Here is a 23,785-nt window from a genome sequence, read left to right as displayed (position 1 = left end):
CTGAGAATTTCCAGATGTACAAGCTGGGTTTAGAAGAGGCAGAGGAACCAGAGATCAAATTGCCAACATCCACTAGATCACAGAGAAAGCAAGGGAGTTCCAGAAAAACATCTGCTTCTCCTTCATTGACTATGCTAAAGCCTTTGACGGTGTGGATCACAACAAACTGGAAAATTCTTAAAGAGATGGGAATTCCAGACTACCTTACCTGTCTCCTGAGAAACCTATATGCAGGTCAAGAAGAAACAGTTGGAACCAGACAGGGAACAACAGACTGATTCAAAATTGGGAAAGGAGTACATCAAGGCTATATATTGTTACCCTTCTTATTTAACTTCCATGCAAAGTATATCATGCAAAATGCTGGGCTGGATGAATCACAAGCTGGATTCTTCAAGACTGCTGGGAGAAATCTCAACAACCTCAGATATGCAGATGATACCACTCTAAAGGTAGAAGTGAAGAGGAACTAATGAGGGTGAAAGAAGAGAGTGAAAAAGCTGGCTTAAAACTCAACATTCAAAGAACTAAGATCATGGCGTCTGGTCCCATCACTTCATGGCAAATAGAAGGGGAAAAAGTGGAAGCAGTGGCAGATTTTATTTTCTTGGGCTCCAAAATCACCACAGATGGTGACTGCAGCTATGAAATTAAAAGACACTTGCTGCTTGGAAGAAAAGCTATGACAAACCTAGGCAGCGTATTAAAAAGCAGAGACAACACTTTGCTGACAAAGGTCCTTAGAGTCAAAGCTATGGTTTTTCCAGTAGTTGTGTACAGATGTGAGAGTTGGACCATAAAGAAAGCTGAAAGCCAAACAATTGATGCTTTCAAACTGTGTTGCTGGAGAAGACTTTAGAGAGTCCCTTGGACAGCAAGGAGATCAAACCAGTCAGTCCTAAAGGAAATCAACCCTGAATATTCATTGGAAGGGCTGATGCTGAAGCTGAAGCTCCAATACTCTGGCAACCTGATGGGAAGAGCCGACTCCTGGAAAAGACCCTGATGCTGGGAAAGACTGAGGGCAAGGCGTGACAGAGGATGAAATGTTTGAATGGCATCCCTAACTCAATGGACATGAGTTTGAGCAAACTCAGGGAGATAGTGAAGGACAGGGAAGCCTGGCATGCTGTAGTCCATGGGGTCACAAAGAGTCAGACACGACTGAGCAACTGAACAGTAACAACAAAAAATAATACAAATGATGTGTATGCAAAACAAGAACAGACTCGGGGATATAGAAAACAAACTAATGGATAATAAAGGGGAAAAGGAATGGAGGAAGGGCAAAATAGGGGTACCAGATTAAGAAATACAAACTACTATGTATAAAATAGATAAGCAACATGGATATATTGTATAGCACCGGGAATTATAGCTGTTATCTTGCAATAACTTTTAAAGACATATAATCTACAAAAATACTGAATCCCAATGCAGTACTAATAGGAAACACATAATATTGTAAATTAACTATAAGTTTTAAAAATTAAAATAAAAAATATTTTTTACCAACCTACATTGACCTCTCATTTTTCTGGAACTTGAATTGTACCAACAAATTAGCATTTGATTCTCTAGTTGTACCATTTAGCTGAAATGGGGAAAAGGGTAAGTTTCTTGGCCCTCACGCTTTTTACCATCCTCTCCACTTGCACGTTATACTTAGTAGAGAGCTGAGGACAGAGAAGATGCTCAATAAATACCCATGGTCTGCTGGGCAAAGCGAAAGCAGAATACTCAGCCTAGAGAAGACACTGTCCTGGTCATGCCCCCAATCCATCAGCTAATATACACTAAGCATGTGTTTTATACTGGGCTTCATGCATGGCACTTAACATGCATTATCTCATTTAATCCTTACAGGTTTACTATGATGCCCAAAGAACTCAGTCAATTGCAGAAGACAGCCATCTTGCCTCCTCTGTATGTTAAAGGCCTTATCTGTTCATTTGCTTACCCACTAGTTCATTGATTCCCTATTGCATACAAGGTATATGCTTGGAACTGTACATAAAATAGTCTACAGCCAGTCTAACTGCCAATGCCAACTGCTGTGGTGCAGAAAGAATGTGAGCACTTCCACAGAAAAGCCTGAACAGTGGCACCCTTCATCCTGGGTTCAAACAGCTTTCTTCCTTGTACTTACACAGCACACCCCAGATTCTAGCTATTCGTCATGAGGAAGCAAAGGTCTAGCATCATAGGCAGAACCTGGATGATGTTATCTGATCAGCTGTGGATAATGAGAATCAGCAGACTGGCCAGAGAGGCTGACCGCTTGATTCCCTAGATAGTCCTTTTTTTTTTTTTTTTAAGGCTTAAAATATATTTTAATAAGTTCATGTTGCATTATTCATTTCTAAGAAAAACTTCAAAGGTATTAGGGACAAATCAAACATGGTACACCAATAAAAAATGCACAGCATAACTCCCTAAGATAGGCAGAGCTAAGAGCTACCGTCTGACATTCAGCATACAGCAACCCTGTTCTCAAGATTGTACTAGGCCTATCAAGAAAGCTGTGAATGGCAACGTCACAGACACAAAAGGGCCATTTCTGGGTTGTCCTTACCCAAGAAAAAGATGGAGGCAAGTTTAACACAAGATTTTTTAAAGATACACTAAATGAAAATCTCTAAGAGAAAATGTCTTCCTTGGGACATGAAAGGGTAATATATGGGACACAACAGAACCGTATGTATGTTGTCTGTGACCTCTGTGGACATGTGCCTGAATTCCCACCTGGGAGTGATTGGAACAGTGGGGCCAAGGTCACTGGGGGATGTTTGGTTTTTGTGGTGTATGTGGCAGGATCTCTGGGGTGAGACAGTGCACTAAGTCATGTCCGACTCTTGCGACCCCATGGACTGTAGCCTGCCAGGCTCCTCTGTCTATGGGATTCTCCAGGCAAGAATACTGGAGTGGGTTGCCATTTCCTTCTCCAGGGTAGATAGTACTTTTTAACCCCTCAGCATATTCTGGGCAAGAGGGTTAGACTAGGTGATTTGAAAGTACTCTTGCATGTTTGTTTTGAATATGAGAGCTGGAATGGACCTTGGATAGTTAAAAATGGCCTCACTTCAGGGATGAATTGAAACCCAGAGAGGTTAGGAGGTTTGCCCAAGGTCACACAGAGCCAGGACCAGAAGCCAGCCTGCCTCCTCACCCACATTCTTTCTACTGCTTTCCCACCCTGCCGGGGACAGCCAAACGTGGTTACGATTTCTAAGGTGGCTATCACACTTCACTCTTTCTATGAAGGAATTCAACCCTTGATAGAGAATCTGAAAACAAACACATGTGAAAATGAAATAAACTGCAAAAGCTCATTACAGCGGAAAATTAGACAAAACGTGCATCACTCACATTGTGGATACGTTGCAGGTCCCCACAGTCTGCTGTGAGGCAGCACATTGTGTGGGAAACACAGGTTTGTAGTTGGATGAGCAAGGTTTCACTCTTACAGGGCACTTAACCTCACCCCCCCACGCCCATTTCCTCCTTGTTGAGTGGGTTCGGCTACACTGATGCAGGGATCAAGGGGGAAAATGTGACACTGTGTACAATGTCAATCCTGGACAAATGGTTCCTTTCCCCTTTGCTTTGACAGAAAACACCATGAGAGGTGCTGAAAGGCAGTTCTTCAATGACAACTGCCTTCATTTCAAAGAAACTAGGGCTTAAGGCAGCAGCTGAGGATCACAAGATGTGGTCGCGGTTGAGATGGTATCTACTGTAAGAACACCCGTCACCCTAGATGTGGTTGTGTGTTTATGGGGTGGGGGGCACAGTGCTGGTGGTGTAAAGACACCCAGGGGCAATGATTTCCTGTTGGCAGTGTGACGCAAAGCACAGGAAACACCACCTCTAGAGTGTGTCATTTTCAAACCATAAAAGACCAAAATTATATCTATGCATGTGTGGTGGTGTTTCTTAAAAAAAAAAAAAAAAAGAGGACAGAGAGGGAGGAGGCAGCCAGGAGAGAAAAAGAATCCATGCTGATGTCTGCTGCCCTGCTGCTTTGTGAAATGTCTGCAGCCGGCAGTGAGGAGAGCAGGCTGGGTAGAGAGGCATGGTGGCTCTACATGTAGCGCTTGTGGCTACAGGTAGGGGGCGCTGCAGTGACCCGGAATTGCTGTCTTCTCACTCAACTCCAGAGACACCACAGTGGATATTCCCTTGGGTTCAAATCCACCTTCTACCATTAACAGGTTGAGTGATTTGCGAACCGGACACTTCTGTACGACACTTTCTCATCCATGAAATCTGGAGGTTGTTGTTGTTGAGTCGCCAACTCGTGCCCGACTCTTTGAGACCCCCTGGGCTGTAGCCCAGCAGGTTCCTCCATCCATGGGATTCTCCAGGCAAGAATATTGGAGTGGGGGTTGCCATGCCCTCTTCCAGGGGATCTTCCTGACCCAGGGATCAAACCCGCATCTCTAATGTCTCCTGCATTGGCAGGCGAGTTCTTTTACCACTGGCGCCACCTGGGAAGCCCTGAAATTTGGATGGGAGGTAACCTATAGGATAAATCATCTCCAAAGGGTCTTGAAAGAGCTTGGATGTGAACAAGCCAAAGCATTCCTGGATAAATGAGGAATGGCAGACAGATTTCAGTTTAAATGCAACTCTCCTCCACAGCCGTACTGAAAAGGACTCCGAGGCAATGTCTGCTCCTAGCGGGCAGAAGTGCTGTAGTCCATTAGTAACGTCCTCACCGCCAAGGTCCATAAGGAACCAGCATTTGAAATAGCACTCTGAATTTCAGTGGCAGATTTGCCTTTCTAATGGTGTTTTGCTTAGGCTAAGAATAGAATTATCTAAATTATGTCTCTAAAGTCACTTACCAACTTGGAGGAGAACTGGGGCATTGCAAAATCATGTTAGGGAAACAAGGTCGAGGTTTTAAATTTGTAATTGATAATCCGATAAATGGTAAATACCTTGAGAGCTGGGACTGGTAGGCTGGTAATGTTTCAATTACCCTAAAATCCCTTTCATTAGTCCAGAGGTTTCCTATACTTAATGAGTGCTCAATTAGACTCCACTATTTTATTAATAAATAGTTGATAGCTTTAAGAGTAATTTCCTTCTAAGGAATCAGACCACTAATCAGAGAATTCTGTCCTTTTTTTTTCCTTAGAGGCATGGGTGGAGTGGTGAATAAGGAAATTAAAATGTATCAGTCATATACTATGTGCTAAGAAGATAAAGAATTGTTTTATCTGTCTATAATTCTTTGAGTTTGATACTATGGTTATTCCCAGTCTCTGAGTTGAGGGCTCAGAGAGGTCAAGTAACTTGCCAAATGAACCACAGTTGATTTAGTGGTGAGGAGAGGATTTAAAATCACATCAGTTTTGACTGAAGGGCCCTTACTGTTCTTCTCAAACCAGGAGACCAAGAGCTTTTCTTATCAAAGCTTTGGCACTGACTGACTGTGTGACCCTGGGTAAGTCACTTCTCCTCTCTGGGTTTTTCCTGCTTTATCTGTAAAGTGACTGATATGGACCCCAAAAATCTTTCCAGAGCTGTCAGGCTATAACTCTGATAGAAGCACCAAAGACAAACAGCTAGGGGCTGGTAACAGGACTGAAAAGCAAAAGCCCAAGGAACAGCATTTTGTTCCATCAGTTCAGGAGCAGACAGCTCCTCAGAATCATCCAAGTCCCTTCAGGGCTAAAGCAAAGGGTTCGAGAGCGCCATTCCTCTTGTGTGGAGCAGGCGGTGAGCTGGGCCTCTGTCAGTGCCCACAGGGTGTGGGCCTGCTGCCCATCTGGCCCCTGGCACTCAGTCCTGGACCCGCCCATGGCCAAGTCCACTCAAGCTGCTTGGTGCCTAACTAGGAAGGCCCCCAGAATGGTGGCTTAGACGGTAAAGAGTCCACCTGCAATGCAGGAGACCTAGGTTCGATCCACAGGTTTGGAAGATCTCCTGGAGAAGGGAATGGCAACCCACTCCAGTTTTCTTGCCTGGAGAATCCCAAGGACAGAGGAGCCTGGTGGGCTACAGTCCATGGGGTCCCAAAGAGTTGGACACGACTGAGCAACTGACACACCATTAAGGTAGCAGCAAACAGGGTCTGACTCACACTAGATTTTTACCACCCCAAGCCATCTTCCATCAGTTTACAAAAGCAAGAAACAAGGGCAGCACCAGCGGCAGATTCATAGATGTCCTCAGAAACAGTGCGTGGAAGGAGATTCTGCAAGGTCACCTCTGCAAGAGGACCCACAGCCTTCCTGCTGTGGCTGTAGACTTGCTGGTGCCAGTGGCTACACACTCCCACCCCTCACCAGGCTCACTTTCAGGCAGAACTTGGAATTTTTAAGGACATTTTCAGCTTTTACTGGAGATGCCTGAGAAATACCTCCATTCATACAGAATCGGAGAACTACAAGGAAGACCCAATAGCCTGGAATCCCAAAGGCCAGGTAAATATAGAAGGGAGGGGGACTTCCCTGGTGGTCCAGGAGCTAACATCCTGCACAACCAAGCAGGGGATCTAGGTCAGATCCCTGGTCAGGGAACCAGATCCCACATGCCGCAACTAGGAGTTTATAGCTGCAACTAAAGATTCGACGTGCTGTGACTAAGATCCAGCACAGCCAAATAATAAATATTTTTTTAAAAAATAAAATATTAATTATGTTTAAAATAGAAGGGAGGGTAACCTCCCTCTAGCCGTCATAATCTGGCTAGATGGAGGAAGCCGAATTACAAATCACACGTAAAATCTTGTTGGTGTGTGCACGCTCAGTCGGTTCAGTCGTGTCTGACTCTGTGCAACCCCATGGACTATAGCCCACCAGGCTCCTGTCTCCACGGAATTCTCCAGGCAAGAATACTGGAGTGAGTTGCTACACCCTCCTCCAGGGGATCTTCCCAACCCAGGGATCAAACCCACATCTCTTGAGTTTCATCTCCTGCATTGGCAGACAGGTTCTTTACCATTAGCGCCACAGTGGGGAGGAATTCAAATATAGCAGCTTGCTAATACTGAGAGTTCCCTCTTCTCGAGGCAGGAAGAGGCATGGGGCCCTGGGGCAACCTCAGCTACACTGCTTTCCCTCCCAGTGTCTCCATCTAGTCTTCTGAGAGACTAAAGGAATTCCCATTGCCCCCATGCTTGAAAACCTACTAATTTTCCCTCTGTGCTGCTCCCCCACAGCAGCATTTCTAAAATGGGTCTAACAGTCTTGCCCTGCCAAATCTCAGGGCTGCTGGGAGGATCATAAGAAGATGACATTCATGTACTGTGACTGGTAAAGGATGAATGCTACCAAGAGACCTCGACGGCTGATTGGTGTAATTCCCAGCTCTCCAGGGGACACAGTTTGAGGCGCCCCACTTGCTGAGAGTGGGGAACAGCAACTTGGAGGAAGGAACATGACAAGTAAGGAACAGCATTCTCACGATCTCCACCACCTACAGCCGTCTCCTGTCACAGTCACAGCTCAGTGTCCATGGCAGCCACCCACCTCGTCATGGCTGGCTCCCAGGATGTCCTGTCTGCTGCAGTTTTCTCAGGAAGGGATGGTAGACTGAGTGAATGAGTACCTGCAGGCCAGGATTTAATTCTCACTTCTGACATCTATGGATTGCATGAGCCTGGGTGAGTCACTTGACCTGTCTCAAGGTCAATTTCCTCACACATCAGGTTGGTGTAATTACAAACCACCCTGCACCCCAACTACATAAGTGTTGTGAGCTCAGAAGAAATAATGGGCATATAAGCCCCTTGCAATCTGTTAAGCACTGTTTAACATGAATTATGATGAGCAGCCATAATCAGACACACTGGAATCCTTAAAGGGAACTTCAGCATGTTCTTTTACAAAGCATCCATGTTCAAATGAGGATCAACTAAAAAAAATAAATTAATTAAATATGGATACAAATAAATCCATTGTTTATGATCATGGTGTCCCAAGAGGTAAGAAGATGGCTGATGCTCCTCTTGGATAATTCCTGGGATGGGGGTTATGTCATGAATACGACTAACTTACATTCAGGAAGCCTTTCACTGCCTTCAAAACCCAGATGACGAAGGCGAGAGATGGCAGGACTCAAGCCCTCTGACCTCATGCTCCTCTACCCCACAGGAGGGGAAAGTGGCGGGACTGCTGATGTGGAACATTTGGTTTGAGTTCCTCCCAACAAGAACAGCGTCACACTTTCTCGAGGGACACAAATGAAAAACTGGCTCAGTCAGAACCAATTTCAACTTGCTGTTGAAATCATTTCAAGCGTGTATGAAAATATGCAAAAATGTGAGCTACTTCTCTGTTCGTAACACTTTAGAAACTTAAATTTTTTCCTAATTTAGTACATGATCCACTTTTAAAGAAGTAGATTCAGTAAAAAGAAAAAAAAGTGAATATGTGTGTGTGTGTGTGTGTATACATTATACATATATATGGGGAGCGTAGATGTATGGATATGTTTGTATAGAGTACTTCATTTTTAATCCAGTGTTTGATAAGTTAACGGCATTTAGTTAGGTTTTTAATCAAGACTATTTCTGGCGTGAGTCCTATGGGATGAGAGATACCAAGGAGGAGAAAGTTCTGTCCAGGAAATACACCTGAAATTGGAACCCATAAGTCAGGCTCCAAGTCAGAGCCACCACTTACAGCTGAGAGGAACGAAATTTCTCGTCCTCTTACAGACTGCCCTCTTCCCCTCAGCGAAGGGCCAGCCTCCTACCTGACTCTCTCCTCTTCGGCCCTCTTCAGGGCGGCGTCTCGCTGCAGAACCTTCATGATGGCCTCCTGCTCCTCCTCCGTCAGGAAGCTTAAGTCGATCATTTTGAAAAGTGTTCACAAAAATGATAGGAAAAAACACAGCCTCAAATTCCCCAAGCCGAACAAGTCACCGTAGCCAGGATGATCAAAGGATAAAAAAGTGCAGTGGAATAGTATCTTGTTCAGTTCTGCAGCAAAAGTCTTCTCTCCGCTAGGCAAAAGTTTTAGGTGGCTGATAGCAAAATCCTAAAGCGCCCTTTCCCTCGAGGCAGTAGTGGTCTGGAGGGTGATGTCAAGAGGAAGCACTCAGGATGCTGGATTCTCAGCCAGACAGGTCACTTGTTCCTGCTGCGGCATTCCCACTCACGTCCCCTCGCTGGACCAGTCTGAGACAGTTTATTCTCCTTCCGTCCGACATCAACTCGATGAGCAGCCACAGGATCTGAGCGTCACCTGCCTGGGGAATCATGAGATGGTAAATACCAGATAGCGACAGGCAGCAGTTCTCATTATTAACAATAATGAGCATTGCTCATTATTAGAAGATTTCAAACATGTCTGGGCGGGGGGGGGAAGTGACCATGTGAGATGGTCTCCGAGATCAGGGAAACCAGTTCTGCCAGCTTCTTGAGCAAATAGAAAAGGGTCATGAAACGTGCTTCAACTCAATTCTAGACCGCCGAGATGGAGCGTGCACAAAAATGCCTGTCAATGTTTAACGATCCACAGAGGGAAGGGATGGTTGCAGAAAGATGGTGGTTCTCTCCACAAACGCATGAGAGGCTAGGCTGAAAGGTCACACTAAAGATCAGGAAGACCAGGAAGACCTTATTCCAGTTGTCAAGTGATTACTGGTAGGAAACTAGAAATAAAAATTCACAAATGCCCCCTTCTTCATGCACAGGGATGTTCCACTAACGTGCATCTGTGCTCCGAGATGATGGAAGAATTATTATCAGATAGAGTAGTTTGCACCATAGTGAAAACAGTTATTTTCCACTTAGTCCCACCTCTAACTTTTGCTGGACCTGGAGCAACTCACCAAGCTGTCTCCCTTCATTTCCCAGGAGAAAGAACACTGACTGTGCGTATATAATCTGGGGGGAAAAAAAGAGGCAGGATTTCAAAACACCTCACCATTCAAAGTGAGCATTTCTGCATAGAAACGTAGGCAAGAATCCTATTTTCTTCGAGGCATTTTAAGCCCATGAGCAAGGACATCCCCGGTGGTCCAACGGTTGAGACTTCACTGTCCAGTGTTGGGGATGTGGGTTTGATCCCTGATTGGAGAGCTAAGATCCAACATGCCTCATGGCCAGAAAACCAAAACATTAAGACAGAAGCAGTATTATAACAGAACTCAATAAAGACTTAAAAAAAAAAAAAAAAAAAAGGTTTTTGAACCTATGAGAACAAGGTGAGACCTACAGAATGCCATAGCCAGGCTAGACTTGAGGAACTACTCCAGGACTGGGGTCCTTTAACAAGCAGAGTACTGCATATATAGTAGACACTAAGAAAAAAAAAAGGGTTTACTACATTTTAAAGCAGCCCTACTCAATAAAAGACAGTGTGTACAGTAACGTAGTAATGTCTATGAATACATCTTTGAATAAACTCTTTGCTCTTTGGCAAAAGAGATCTACAAGGAAGTACTCCCACTACAACTGTCTAACTACAGAACATGAGGCAAGCTACCTAACCACTCCGAGGCTCAGGATTCTCATTAGGACATCCTTCAAGGGTTGCCAGGATTAAATGAAATAATGGCTAGAAAGCAGTGCATATCTTGCATCCTGTACCAAGAGAAGCTGCTAAAAATATACTCTAACTTCCTTTCTGAGTTCACACTTTTGTTCCATTCAGCTGGCAAGAATGTACTGGTTACATGTTTTCCTTTTCTTTTTTGTATTTTTCTGATCTCCCTGATGAAGTTGGGACTTCGAAGGCACGCACTCTGGTGATCTTTATTTTTACCTTCCTGTAGCTCTTGACATACTGCCCACAGTGACTACGCGAATTTTAAGATAACATTTCACATTCACTTTTTAAATCAGCATGCACTCCCATGTATTTGTTGTCGCTGTTGAGTTGCTAAGTCACATCTGACTCTGCAGCCCTACAGACTGCAGCACACCAGGATTCTCTGGTGCATATATTACTACTTGTGCATATATAAATAAATATATACATGTGTGTGTGTATGCGATACTACAAAATTGCATATATTACTGCCTGCTTAATTGTCTCAAAAAGGACTTATCCTTCAAGATGAAAGTTACTATCTCCAAGAAGCCTTCCCGCATTCCCACAGCTGGAGCTAAATGAGCTAAATGCTGTAGTACATTTGACTGTTGTCATTACTGTTTAGTTGCTCTGACTCTTTGAGACCCCATGAACTGTAGCCTACCAGGTTCCTTGGTCCACGGAATCTCCCAGGCAAGAACACTGGAGTGGGTAGCCATATCCTTCTCCAGGGGATCTTCCGGACCCAGGAATCGAACCTACATCTCTTGCGTTGCAGGCAGATTATCACTAAGCCACTTCAAGTACAGTATTCCTAACTCTTCAGTCCCTCCCTGAAACAGAACAACACAATCATGCTGTCACTAGAGTAAGCAGAGTATTCACCCCTATCTTCCAGATGGTGGGCTTGGCCTGTGACTGACTTTAGCCCATGAATTGTTATAAATGTGATGCAAGTACAGGCTGTGGATGTGCTTGTGTGGTTTGGCTCAGCTACCTGTACTCTGACCATGGGCCCCAAGGAGAGCTTGCCCTGGGTAGCCACTGCCTCTTCAGTCTGGGTCCCAGAAAGATACACAAGGACAGACCACAACTTGATCCACCTGAAGCTCGGCCACCTTAGCTGACCTGTAGGTACCCAAGCAAGAAATGAATAGTTTTGGTTGGAAGCCACTGAGGTTTGGGGTTGTCATACAACAAACACTCTTGTAGCAGGGACTTCACTAACACAGAAACTTTCTCCTCCACCTATGTGTTTCCACTGCGATAATGATTTGTCTGCTCTGGTCTCTCCCATCTGACTGTGAGTCTCTTGATGTGAAGAAATAAGTGAATGAGTAAATGACTGAGTGAACCTAATCTAAACAGACAGCTTCACCAGGCGACAGCTGTCTCAGTTCTTTCATGCACAGTAGCTTTAATTCATGCACAGTAACTTCCTTAGCTCTCAGAGGCTGGCAAGGAAATGGACTCAGGCCACCTTCTGGGAACCATGTCCCTGGGCATCACACAGGTTCAATGGGAGATTGTTTTTAAGTCCAATGAATTGAGGACAGGAAGCAAACAAAGGAGAAAAATAAATTGTCCAGCAGTGGAACCTGGCAGGGGGGGCAAGAGGGGAACTGTTGGTTTCCACATCTTCAAGGTGAACTATGAGCTAACCAGTGCTTCTGTGTAAAAGGTTCTAGGGTTAAGTTTTTCCTAAAAATAGGATATTTATGGGACTTTCCTGGTGGTCCAGGGGTTAAGAATCCACCTTGCAATGCAGGGGATATAGGTTCCATCCCTGATCCGGGAATGAAGATCCCAAAAGCTGTGGGGCAACTAAGCCCGAGTACCACAACTACTGAGCCTGAGCACCACAACTACTGAGCCTGAGCACCACAAATACTGAGCCTGAGCACCGCAACTACTGAGCCCAAGCACTGCAAATACTGAGCCCGAGCACCACAACTACTGAGCCCAAACACCACAACTACTGAGCCTGAGCACCACAACTACTGAACCTGAGAACTGCAACTACTGAGTCCATGTGCACCAGAACCCATGCCACAACTAGAAAGCTGGTGTGCAGCAATGAAAGATCCTGAGTGCTGCAACTAAGACCTGATGCAGCCAAATAAACAAATAAAAACACATCAAAAAAAATTTTTTTAATAAAAATGGGCTATTTAGTGAGGCAAAGGGCAAGGTCCTCATTTTACAGAGAAAGGAGTAAAGGACTGGAACTCTTGTCTCCTAGACTCCTAGTGAGAGTCACTACCCAGCCAGATTGCAGAAGAACCCTCAGATGGCAGTCAAGACTCTTCAGTCCCAGGTGCTCCCCCAACTCCCAATATTCTCAACAGTTATGAGAGCTAATCAAACATTCATTTCACAAACACTTACTGAGAGCTTATTATGTGCCTGACACTGTTCTAAGCAGTGATACAGTGATTGCTGGAGATACAGCAATGAATAAGACATTTAAAACTTCCTGTCCTTGTGCAGTGCATATGCCAGTTGGAGGGGATAATGAACAAATTAATAATAAACACACACAAAAAAATTAAAAAACGATTAAATTATATAAATACGGGGAAGGTAATAAGAACTTTAGAGGAAAATAAAGCTGGGAAAGCAATAATAAGATGAGGGGTGTTGGAGTTTTAAAGAGTGTGGCTAGGGCAGGTCTCACTGAGGGGATGATAACTGAGCAAAAACTTGCCAGAGATGAGGAAACAAGCCACACAGGTGTCAGAGGGTCCTGAGGTGCGAGTGTGTCTAGAGTGTTCAAGAAACTTCAAGGCGATCAGTGTGCCAGAGGGACAGAATGGAGTGGGTCAGAAAGGAAATAGGTCAGACTGTTTTGGGCTTGGAGTTGACTGTAAGATTTCTGGATCAATGGTAAGGGAAGGCAGGAAAAAAGGAAAAGGGAATAAATACTTACTGGACACCTCCTACATGACTCAAAGTTTACATATATCATCTCACTGGATCCTCACAAAGACCTGAGGAAGGTATTTTATTACTCTGTGGTGCTGGAGCAGACTTGAGAGTCCCCTGGACAGCCAGGAGATGAAATTAGTCAATCCTGAAGGAAATCAACACTGAATATTCATTGGAAAGATGATGCTGAAGCTGAAGCTCCAATACTTTGGCCACCTGATGCGAAGAGCTGACTCATTTGAAAAGACCCTGGTGCTGGGAAAGATTGAGGGTAGGAGGAGAAGGGGATGACAGACGACGAGATGGCTGGATGGCATCACCGACTCAATGGACATGAAGGACAGGGGAAACCTGGTGTGTTACATACAGTCCATGGGGTCACAGACAGACATGACTTAGTGACTGAACAACATTTTATTACATGTGCTTTTCAGGTGAAGACTATGAGGCTCACGGAGGTGTTTGCCACTTAGCTTGTGTGTGTAGCAGGGCTGGCATTTGTTAGAACAAGTCACCGCTGGCTTTGTTAGAATAAGTCACCTCGATATAGACCTCCCACTTAATTCTCTCTTGCACACAGATCCTCAAACTGGGGAAGCAGAAAAAGAGCCCTTCTGTCTGCCTGTGGACTCTCATTCTCTGCGTAAGCACAGAAGAATCAGTGGCCCAGAGCTGGCTGTCAGCATGGGGGCAACCTCAGTGCAAAAATCCAGGAGGGATGAGCCTTGGCAACAGGGATGCCTGACGTGTCCACAGCAGGAGGAGGATGAGCAAATAGTTCCCCTAAGGTTCAGCCCTCCCTCCAGCCCTCCTCCTGCAGCTGGAGATTTTTCTAAAACTCAGATGTGACTAGGGCACATTCCCAGGCTTAAAACCCTTCACCAACTTTCCACCATCCACTGGCTAAGGCTCAAAGCCCTCACCGCAGCCTGTAGGGCTCTCTGTGAACTAGCACTGGCTTTCTTTTCCAAGCTCTTTTCCTGTCACACTGAACGTTTTCAGCTCCTTCTGCCTTCAGACCTTTGCATATACTTACCCTCCCTCCTGGGCTTCCCTGGTGGCTCAGAAGGTAAAGCGCCTGCCTGCAATGCGGGAGACCGGGGCTCGATCCCTGGGTTCCTGGAGAAGGGAATGGCAACCCATTCCAGTATTCTTGCCTGGAGAATTCCATGGACAGAGGAGCCTGGCGGGCTACAGTCCATGGGGTTGAAAAGAGTCAGACATGACAGAGTGACTAACACTTACACTTACACTTTCCTCCTAGAACACCCCTCCCTCAACCAATACCTCCTGGGTCTCAAGTGAGATGGCACGTACTACAGACATCTTCCCCATCCTCTCAAGGCCAGGCTGGTGACGCTCTGGGGGGCTCCATTAGCCCCTAACTTCCTCACCCAGGATACTCGGCACAGGATCCCAAACCCCCTCTACTCACGTCTGTCTTCCCCTGGTTTATGTGCAGGCCTGGGTGTCTGAGCGCTCTGTGTCTCCACCCAGCGCCTGCCACTGCGGCTCCCCTCTACGTAACAGGCCCTCAAGTATCTCATCCGTGAACACAACTGGAAGGGAACTCAGCTCCCCTTTAACATGAACCTGGCGCAACACTGAAAAATCAGCCACGTGTTCCTCACTGGGTTCCAGCTCCAGGCCTTCCTCACGACTGTCTGGTTTACATCAATCACACGACTTCTCCAAGCCTCAGTTTCCTCACCCGTACAGTGGATCTATTCACTCCTACCTTCCCTTCCTTACGGAGATTATAGTGAGGCTCTGGTGAGAAGGAAGACAGTGTCGAGGACAAATAAGGAATGAGCAGCCATAGGGGCAGCAGCTGAAAGGAACACGTGAGGGCTCCAGGTGCAGACTTTGCTTAATTCCAGCTCTCCTTGTGCCATTTTTGAAACATAGAAATACAGAATCACTACGCTGTATAACAGGAACCACGAGACTGCTGCAGGTCAATCATACTTCAAAAGCAAACTCATAAAAAAAAGAAGACATCAGGTTTGTGGTTATCAGAGGTGAGGCCTGGGGACAAGGGGAATTGGAAGAAGGCAGTCCAAAGGTACAAACTTTCAGGAACAAGATAAAGAAACACTAAGGACAGAATGTACAACATGATAAATATATTAAAACTGCTGTGTGTTAAACATGCAAGGGGTAAGAGAATAAATCCTGAGAGCTCTCATCACAAGATACATTTTTTCTATTTCTTTAATCTTTATATCTATGTGAGATGATGGATGTTCACTGTAGTTACTGTGATAACCACTGCATGTGCATGTAAGTTAGATCGTTATGCTGTACATGTGTGTGTTCAGTTGCTTAGTCGTGTCTGACTCTCTGTAGCCCACCAGGCTCCTCTGTCCATGGGATTCTCCAGGCCAGAATATTGGAGTGACTTGCCATTCCCTTCTCCAGGAGACCTTCCTGACCCAGGGATCAAACTCTTGTCTCCCGACGCTCCTACACTGGCAGACAGATTTTCTTTTTTAACACCGAGCCATCTGTACACCTTCGATTTATACAGTGCTGTATGTCAATTATATCTCAATAAAACTGGAAGAAAACAAACCAAAAAAAAAATATCTTGCAAGTGTCAGCCCTGTTCTATAAAAGCCACATCTATAAAAGCCTATTCTCTTTGCCAGCTGTCCAAAAGTTAAACTGAAGGGAGAAACACCACAGCTGGTGTCTGCTTTTGATGCCAGCAAAGAGAAGAGCGAGGCTTGTAGGCCTAATCCCCATCACTCGGCCAGCCAGACCCAGGCTAAAAAGCCTGATTAACAGCAGCATTTGTTCCCACAACTCGCTCTGCTCCAAGGAGTGGCCCTGACAGCACCTTCTCCTGTCTAGGCCGGCTGCTGCTGTCCCAAAGCCTCAAGGAAGACATTCTCCATGACCTCAGGGAAGGGAAGGAAAACTCGAGGAAGTCCTGACTCTCACATGATGAGGTTTTCAGGAGAGAAGCAAACTGTTCTGACAGTCCCATGACATCAAGAAGGAAGCCGTCAAAGAAAAATCTGGGAGGCAGCAGGAGAGCAGAACAAGTATGCTCGAGTCAGGGTGGGTCTGGGGGGAAAAAAGACAGCCCTGATCAATTAAGAGGCTTACCCCCGGCAATGACAAACCGTCACGTCTAAAACCAAATGCTCAAATATCACATGACGTCCCTTGTATGCAGAACCTAAAAAGAAATGATATAGATGAATTTAGAAAATAGAAAGAGACCCACAGATTTAGAAAATGAACTTATTGTTGCCACGGAGAAGGAATAGTTAGGGAGATTGGGATGGTCATGTACACGTGCTCTATTTAAAATGGATAACCAACAAGGACCTACTGTATGGCAAAGGGAACTCTGTTCAGTGTTATGTGGCAGCTTGGACGGGAGGGGACTTTGGGGGAGAATGGATACATGCATATATATGGCTAAGTCTTTCAGCTGTTCACCTGAAACTATCACAATATTGCTAATCAGCTATGAAGGTGAAAGTATTAGGCGCTCAGTGGTGTCCAATTCTTTTCAACCTCATGGACTGTAGCCTGCCAGGCTCCTCATGGAGAATTCCTTCCATGGCATTCTCCAGGCAAGAATACTGGAGTGGGTTGCCATTTCCTTCTCCAGATCTTCCCAACCCAGGGACTGAACCTGGTTTTCCTGCATTGCAGGAAGATTCTTTACCTTCTGAGCCACCAGGGAAGCCCCCAAAATTGTGTTAGTCATTCAGTCATGTCTGACTCTTTGAGACCCCATGGGACTGTAGCCCACCAGGCTCCTCTGTCCATGGGATTCTCTGGGCAAGAATACTGGAGTGGGTTGCCATTGCCTTCTCCAGGGGTTCTTCCTGATCCAGGGATCAAAACCAAGTCTCTTGCATTGCAGGCAGATTCTTTACTGTCTGAGTCACTAAGGCAATACCTCAACACAAAATAAAAAGTTCAAAAGAAAAAAAAAAGAATGCTAACCCTCAGAGAGGCATCCAAGGATAAACAGAATAACCCACAGATGGTTCCTGAGAATCCTGAGAAGGAATAAATGGAGTGGGACAATCTGAGATGCTTAGCCTACTTCCCTCCCGACAGAGAGATCTCTCGTCCCACCCCCGCCACGCCCCCTACCCCGCAGTCATCAGACCACCGGGCCACACGGCCAGGGCTCCCAGGCCCTGGGCTGCCAGCTCCTCCGCTGGGCTGCCCCATTTCTCAGGGTGTTCGCGCCAAGGTTGAACTTGCCCGCCATCCCCACCCTTGCCGCCCTCGGCTCACTCTCCCTTTCACACCACAGTCTATGAGGGGGACAGAACTTGTGTTCTCCCTGCGCCTCCTCTGTTGAGAGGGAGATGAACTTCCTCCCCTGCGCTGTTCCTCACAGGATGTTTTCCGAGCCCCTCACCATCTCGGTCATGTTTCTCTAGGCTGAAAACTGAGCATGTGGTGCTGAGATCCTTCACCCACAGGAGAGCGGTTCATCCCTCTGCCCATCGAATACAGCAGGTCTTTTCCACATGCTGTGGAGGACGCGGAGCTCGAGGAGTTAAGTAATGTCCACAGCTGCTCAACCAGAATGTGATCTGAACTGAGGGCTGTAAGACTCTGAAGAGCACTGACATATATACACCACCATGAGGAAAACAGACAGCTAGTGGGAAGGTGCAGCTTAGCACAGGAGGCTCAGCTCTGTGCTCTGTGATGACCCAGAGGGGTGGGAGGAAGGTCCAAGAGGGAGGGGATAGATACACACATATAACTGAGTCACAGCGGAAACCAACACTACATTGTAAAGCAACTATATTCCAATAAAAATAAATATATGTTCACAGACAAATACTAAATAAAGCTGCTACTTTTAATCTGTCGCTGCATGCCCATCCCCACTTATTCTCCGAGAGGTCGCACAGCTCATCAAGCACAGGGATGAGACCAGACCCCAGGAGTCCTGGCTCCCGGCCCAGGCCTGTTCTCACCTGCTGTTCCTCCTTCTGGATGGCCTACTTCCTTCTGTGTCGTTTCCTATGAGCGGCACGCCCTGGCTCTCAGAGCATGGCATGCTCTTCTCTGCCCAACTTGTCAGGAACAGGAAAATGACTGGACCCTCTGGGGTTGTTTTGCGGATAGACGTGGAAAAGAGGACAAGTATGGATACAGAAAAGGGCACCTGCGTCAACACGCAGGTGTTTATACCGGCTTATTAGCCTCTGAGAATGAGAGCAATCCCTGTCAGAAACTATTCCTAAAAGATGCTTTGTGTTCTTTAAACTCAATCAGAATTTTTTTTACATGTATTTTATTTATTTATTTATTTTTAAATTCATTTATGTATTCTAATTGGAGGATAATTACATTACAGTATCATGCTGGGTTTTGCCATCTATCAACATGAATTGGTCACAGGCATACATGTGTCCCCTCCATCCTGAATGCCCTCCCACACCCTTCTCCCCAAGAAATGTGTTTATATGAATAGCAAATTTTGTCCACAGCCCTGTCAAGAAACAATGCCATATGAATATTTTGTTTCTACATGGTCTATGCTTTCATCATTATTAAAAAAAAAAAAAACAGGTAAATTACTCAATCTAATGTGTTGCCTAAATTTGGATTCTTGAAAGAATAATTGCCTTGTGACGGGTCCAGAGTAGCTTCTCAAAAACAACATGAGCTTAATGAATAAATAAAATGAACACATGAAATGAGCCCAGGAAGAAGCAAACAAATGAAAAAATACAGATGGAATAATAAAGAATAAGTTATCCAATGAGTTTCTTTCTTTTTCATAGAGGGATAAGTGAAAAAAATCAAAATTGACGGGCACCTCAATAAACAAAGGTCTCACTTTGGGGGGGACTCTCCCGAAGGTGGAAGCCATTTTTCTACTTCAGGTACCTCCTTCAGGACAGACTGACGCAGCTGACCAGTAACATTTCCCGTGGACTGACTTGGTCACCTTGAACTAAGAACTGAGAAGAAAAGATTGTTCCTATGTGACAATGCTCCCTACCCCTTAATCTCATCTTCCAACTTAATAATAATCTCTGGATTTCTAGGAAGGCTCACCTGCCATTCCCAGGCAAGTTTAGATTATAGTACCCACAGGAATCTAAGAGTTTAATCAAGTCCCAGGCAAGGGTAAGATAATGGGCAATCTGAGGAAGATAGTACCACATACACCTACCCTCGTGGGGCTTTCCTGGTGGCTCAGATGGTAAAGAATCCACCAGCAATGCAGGAGACCCAGGTTCAGTTCCTGGGTTAGGAAGATCCCCTGGAGAAGAGAATGGCAACCCACTCCAGTATTCTTTCCTGGAGAATTCAATCATGGACAGAGGAACTTGGTGGGCTATGGTCCATGGGGTCACAAAGAGTCAACACTTTCACAACCTACTCTCATACAAGTACTATGTTAAGTAGTAATACAGGAGGTATAAACCAAGCATCAGAGCCACGGGGACTTAGGCAGGAGATCAGAGGAAGAAAATCTTGGAGGCTGAGAGGAAGAGAGGGGGCATTCTGGACAAGTGCACTGGCCATGAAACTATGAAGACAGGATTTTCAAGGCTGGTAACTGGAGTGTGATCACAAATGGGGAAACTGTATCTGGGGTCAAACCGAGAGGCTGAAATGCCAAGGGAGGGAACTGGAACTTTTCAGTCTCAATAAATATGCCTAAACCACCTTTTAAAATCTGTATTATTTGGGAATATCAGAATTTCAAAAGATAAAAACAGTAGAGAGAAAGGAGCTGAGGAGATAGGCAGCTGAAAATTCATTTTAATCTTCACACTTAGACTGAAAACTCAAATCTAAAAAAAGGATGACAACCTACAAAAGGGATGACTTACTTTGACAACACACCGAGGAACTCAGAGAGTATGAACATGGCCCATCAGACACGGCACAGAGCTGCTGTGAGAGCCAACAGCCACGGGCTCTCACTGATGACACAGCCTGGGAAGCCCCTGGAGTCGTGCCTCCAGTCAAAATGCCAGAGAGAAACTTCCTCTCCCCCGGCAACCGCAGCATCCACCAAAGGCCGGGATCTCAATTCTGAAAGAGGGGAAATTGTATGCCCCCAAAGCTGTAATAGTGTACACAATCCTGGCCCTCAGAGAGCTTACATTCTGGAAAGGAAGATAGATGTGAACCAGCCCAGGAAGTCCTATGAGGCAGAAGAACAGGATGCTACAAAACTTTTAACCAGGGGGCATAACACAGTCTCGGGGCCCACGGAAGGCTTCCTTGAAGAACTATGACTTCTGCCAACTGTAAACTCTCAAGGGATACTGAGATTGGAGATTCTAGCACTTTAATTAACCTAATCATTGCTTACATCCAAATCTGGCTGATGAGTGGCTCACTCCCAGGTATCACTTAATACCTATTGAAGACCAGGACTTCCCTGGTGGTCCAGTGGCTAAGACTCTGTGCTTCCACTGCAAGGGGCATGGGTCTGATCCCTGGTTGGGGAATTAAGATCCCACCTGCTATGTCGGGGGAGAAAACAACCCACTGAATCAAGTTCACAATGTCATGTGGCAGCCTGGATGGGAGCAGGGTTTGGGGGAGAATGGGTGCATGTATATGTATGGCTGAATCCCTTCACTGTTTTCGGCCATGTGGTGATGTTAGTCGCTCAGTCGTGTCCAGCTCTTCGTGATCCCATGGACTGTAGCCCGCCAGGCTCCTCTGTCCATGAAATTTTCCAGATAAGAATATGGGAGTGGGTAGCCATTCCCTTCTCCAGGAGAATCTTTCCAACCCAGGGATCAGACCCCAGTCTCCCACATTGCAGGCAGATTCTTTACCGTGTGAGTCACCAGGGAAGCCCCCAGAACAAAATAAAAAGTTCGAAAGAGGAAAAAAAAAAAAAAGACCCAATGAGTAAAAGTAGACAGTTTGACCAGGACTGCATTGATTAAACACCATATTTAATGGGGCAGTGAGGCAGGGGAGAAAGATCTTCAGGGATGAAGTTCAGGAATCTGCATTTTATGAAATTTTCCCACATGATGTTTGGCCAGGTTTGGGAATCACATCTTTAAAGGATTCCTTATATGTCAGAAATGACTGGTTACAGAGCACAACTGTCAAAGTTAAGCGTGTTCATTTGTATAGCAATTGTTTCCCAGCTGGAACAAAAGCAAACACAAAAATGAAGTAACAGCTGAACCATGGAGTCACAAGCACCTCTTTGTAGAGATGAGGAAGGCGAGACGCAGAGGGGTCAGAACACTTGCTTAGGGTCACATGGCTCCCTAATGTGAGTGCTGGGACACCCAGAGGGGACTTCCTTTCTCTTTCAGGACAGAGACAGTCTCAACCCTCAGAAGGATTTGCAAATGGGCTAATAAAGTGGTTTGAGTTGCCTTTCACAGCAGCCCTGAAACCAGCACTTGATAACTACAGCCATTACAGATGAATTCTACATTTAATTATTTTCCAGGTTTCAAATTCAGAGGAAGGGAGTGGAAGAATCAGCTGATTTATTAACCAGGCTGGAATTAAACCCAGAATCATAAAGTTAACTGAACTGTAGCCATCATCAGCTCACATTTTAAAAGAACTATTTAAACCCTCACTTTTGCTACAATCATGTACATTCTTGCTCAGCCTGGCAGCGAGGGACTCTCTCCAAATGTCCAAACTCAGGGGTTCCCAAACCTGGTTGTACATTAGCATCACGTGAAAAGCTTTAAAAAATACATCCATGCCCAGGTCTTTGCCTCCTATCCCTTCTCCATGCCACCCCATGCCAGTGATTCTGATTTAATTGGTCTGGGGTCATATCTTACCCTAGATGTTTTTTTAAAGCTGTCCAGGGGGTTATAATATCCAGCCAGTACTGAGACCACTGAACTCACTGGTCCTCTCCTCCTTCTGGCCTTGGCACAAAGTGAGGACCTCGGGTGAGGCAAGCAAGATGCCCAGGGCACAAAATTCACAGTCAAGGTTGTGTGAGCACAGCACACTGTGCTGAAGCACCCTGAGAGTGAGGTCTCCCTCCTACTCAGGCACCCTGGGCACACGACTAAGGAGGCACCCACTGTCAGGGTATGGCAAGTGCAGCCCCTGTATTTGTGTGAGCCTGTCTCCATAGATTCTGTGCCCTGGGTACCTCACTGGCCTTGCTCCAGGCCCATACCTCCACAAATCCTTCTGGTCAGGCCATTAATTATCCCATCAAAGATACATCTACTGTCTCCTGTGTGTGAGGTCTTCCTTGTTCCGCTTCATCCTCTAAAGAGACTCTGGTTTTGAAATGGATACAGGTGAATAACGCCAACCACATGCATTAATCTTACCCCTTTGACATAAGAGGCTGCTGTGATGGAGTAGGAAGACACATTGGTTTTAAAGTCAAAAGACGCCTGGAAGGTGACTAATCCTTCATGAGTTCTTTGGCAGTTCTGCTACAGACGCTGGGTTTGTTACTTGGTCTGTGCTTTGTAGATAGTAAGGCCTACCTTACAGGGTTTCTGTGAGATGACATTAGGCTGTAAGTTAAATGGTCTGGGACATAGTAGGTGCTTCATAGACACCAGTTGACAATAAATCTTCAACATTTCATCAACTCTTATCATCTTTTTGAACTTTCACCCCTGGTGGTACAGTGGTAAAGAATCCACGTGCCAACGCAGGAGACTCAGGTTTGATCCCTTGGTCAGGAAGATCCCCTGGAGAAGGAAATCGCAACCCACTCCAGTGATCCTGGTCTGGGAAATTCCATGGACAGAGGAGCCTGGTGGGCTACATGCTATGAGGTTGCAAAAAGAGTCAGACACAACTTAGCGACTAAACAAAAACAATAACATCACCTTTCTGTGCTACTTGAGGTTGGAGTGTTACTGCTGCTGCTTTTTCTGTTTTCCTCTTTAGACTGTCTCCTTCTTCTAACCTCCCACCGTATTCTAAAAAGGAGTCAAACTCCTGGTCTCAGCAAACACCTCCGCCCCAGAGGCCTTTGAGTAGATTAAAAAGAAATCTAAACTTGGGATTGGGGTTTGGCAGTAGAGAAGATGGGTAGGAGGATCCCATTTTTAAATTACCAAAAATTCTTCTATATCTTGTCATCTCAGCCCTAGACCTCAGCTTGCAAAAATCAAAGCCAAGAGTCTGGCATCCTTGTCTCTGGCTCTACATTAACAGCCCTTCTCTAATTTTGCTTCTTCTAGAGCGGGGCAGAGAGGTGCTTTGGCATCCCCGAATCCTCAGTACCTAGTGTGGTGCCTGAACTCTCAACAGCTGCCTCCTTTATTGAATAAAGGGAACAAAAAAAGAGATTATAGGGACAAAAAAGGTTTGACAAGTTAGCATCCATAGATGTGCTAACTCCCTAGTAGGCAGAATAATGGTCCTCCAAA

The 23,785-nt window shown here is 45.5% G+C and overlaps 1 protein-coding gene across 11 annotated transcripts in view; it reads right to left on the bottom strand.

The window, feature by feature from the left end:
• Window positions 1-23,785, bottom strand: part of SYTL2 (synaptotagmin like 2) — a 121,241-nt gene that overhangs the window by 57,319 nt on the left and 40,137 nt on the right. For 10 of the 11 annotated variants that reach the window (XM_070782852.1, XM_070782857.1, XM_070782856.1 and 7 more), the window contains exon 2: window positions 8,713-9,207. In XM_070782852.1, the coding sequence (XP_070638953.1) occupies window positions 8,713-8,813 (101 nt within the window). In that variant the 5' untranslated portion in view covers window positions 8,814-9,207. Of the gene's footprint in view, window positions 1-8,712; window positions 9,208-16,538; window positions 16,612-23,785 lie in introns of all 11 variants that reach the window. The other variant, XM_070782851.1, reaches the window with a different exon arrangement.

This window comes from Bos indicus, chromosome 29 (genome assembly GCF_029378745.1).
Source record: "Bos indicus isolate NIAB-ARS_2022 breed Sahiwal x Tharparkar chromosome 29, NIAB-ARS_B.indTharparkar_mat_pri_1.0, whole genome shotgun sequence".
Classification (NCBI taxonomy): domain Eukaryota; kingdom Metazoa; phylum Chordata; class Mammalia; order Artiodactyla; family Bovidae; genus Bos; species Bos indicus.
Note: the sequence above shows the minus strand (reverse complement) of the source record. Positions and strands in the feature narration are given on the sequence as shown.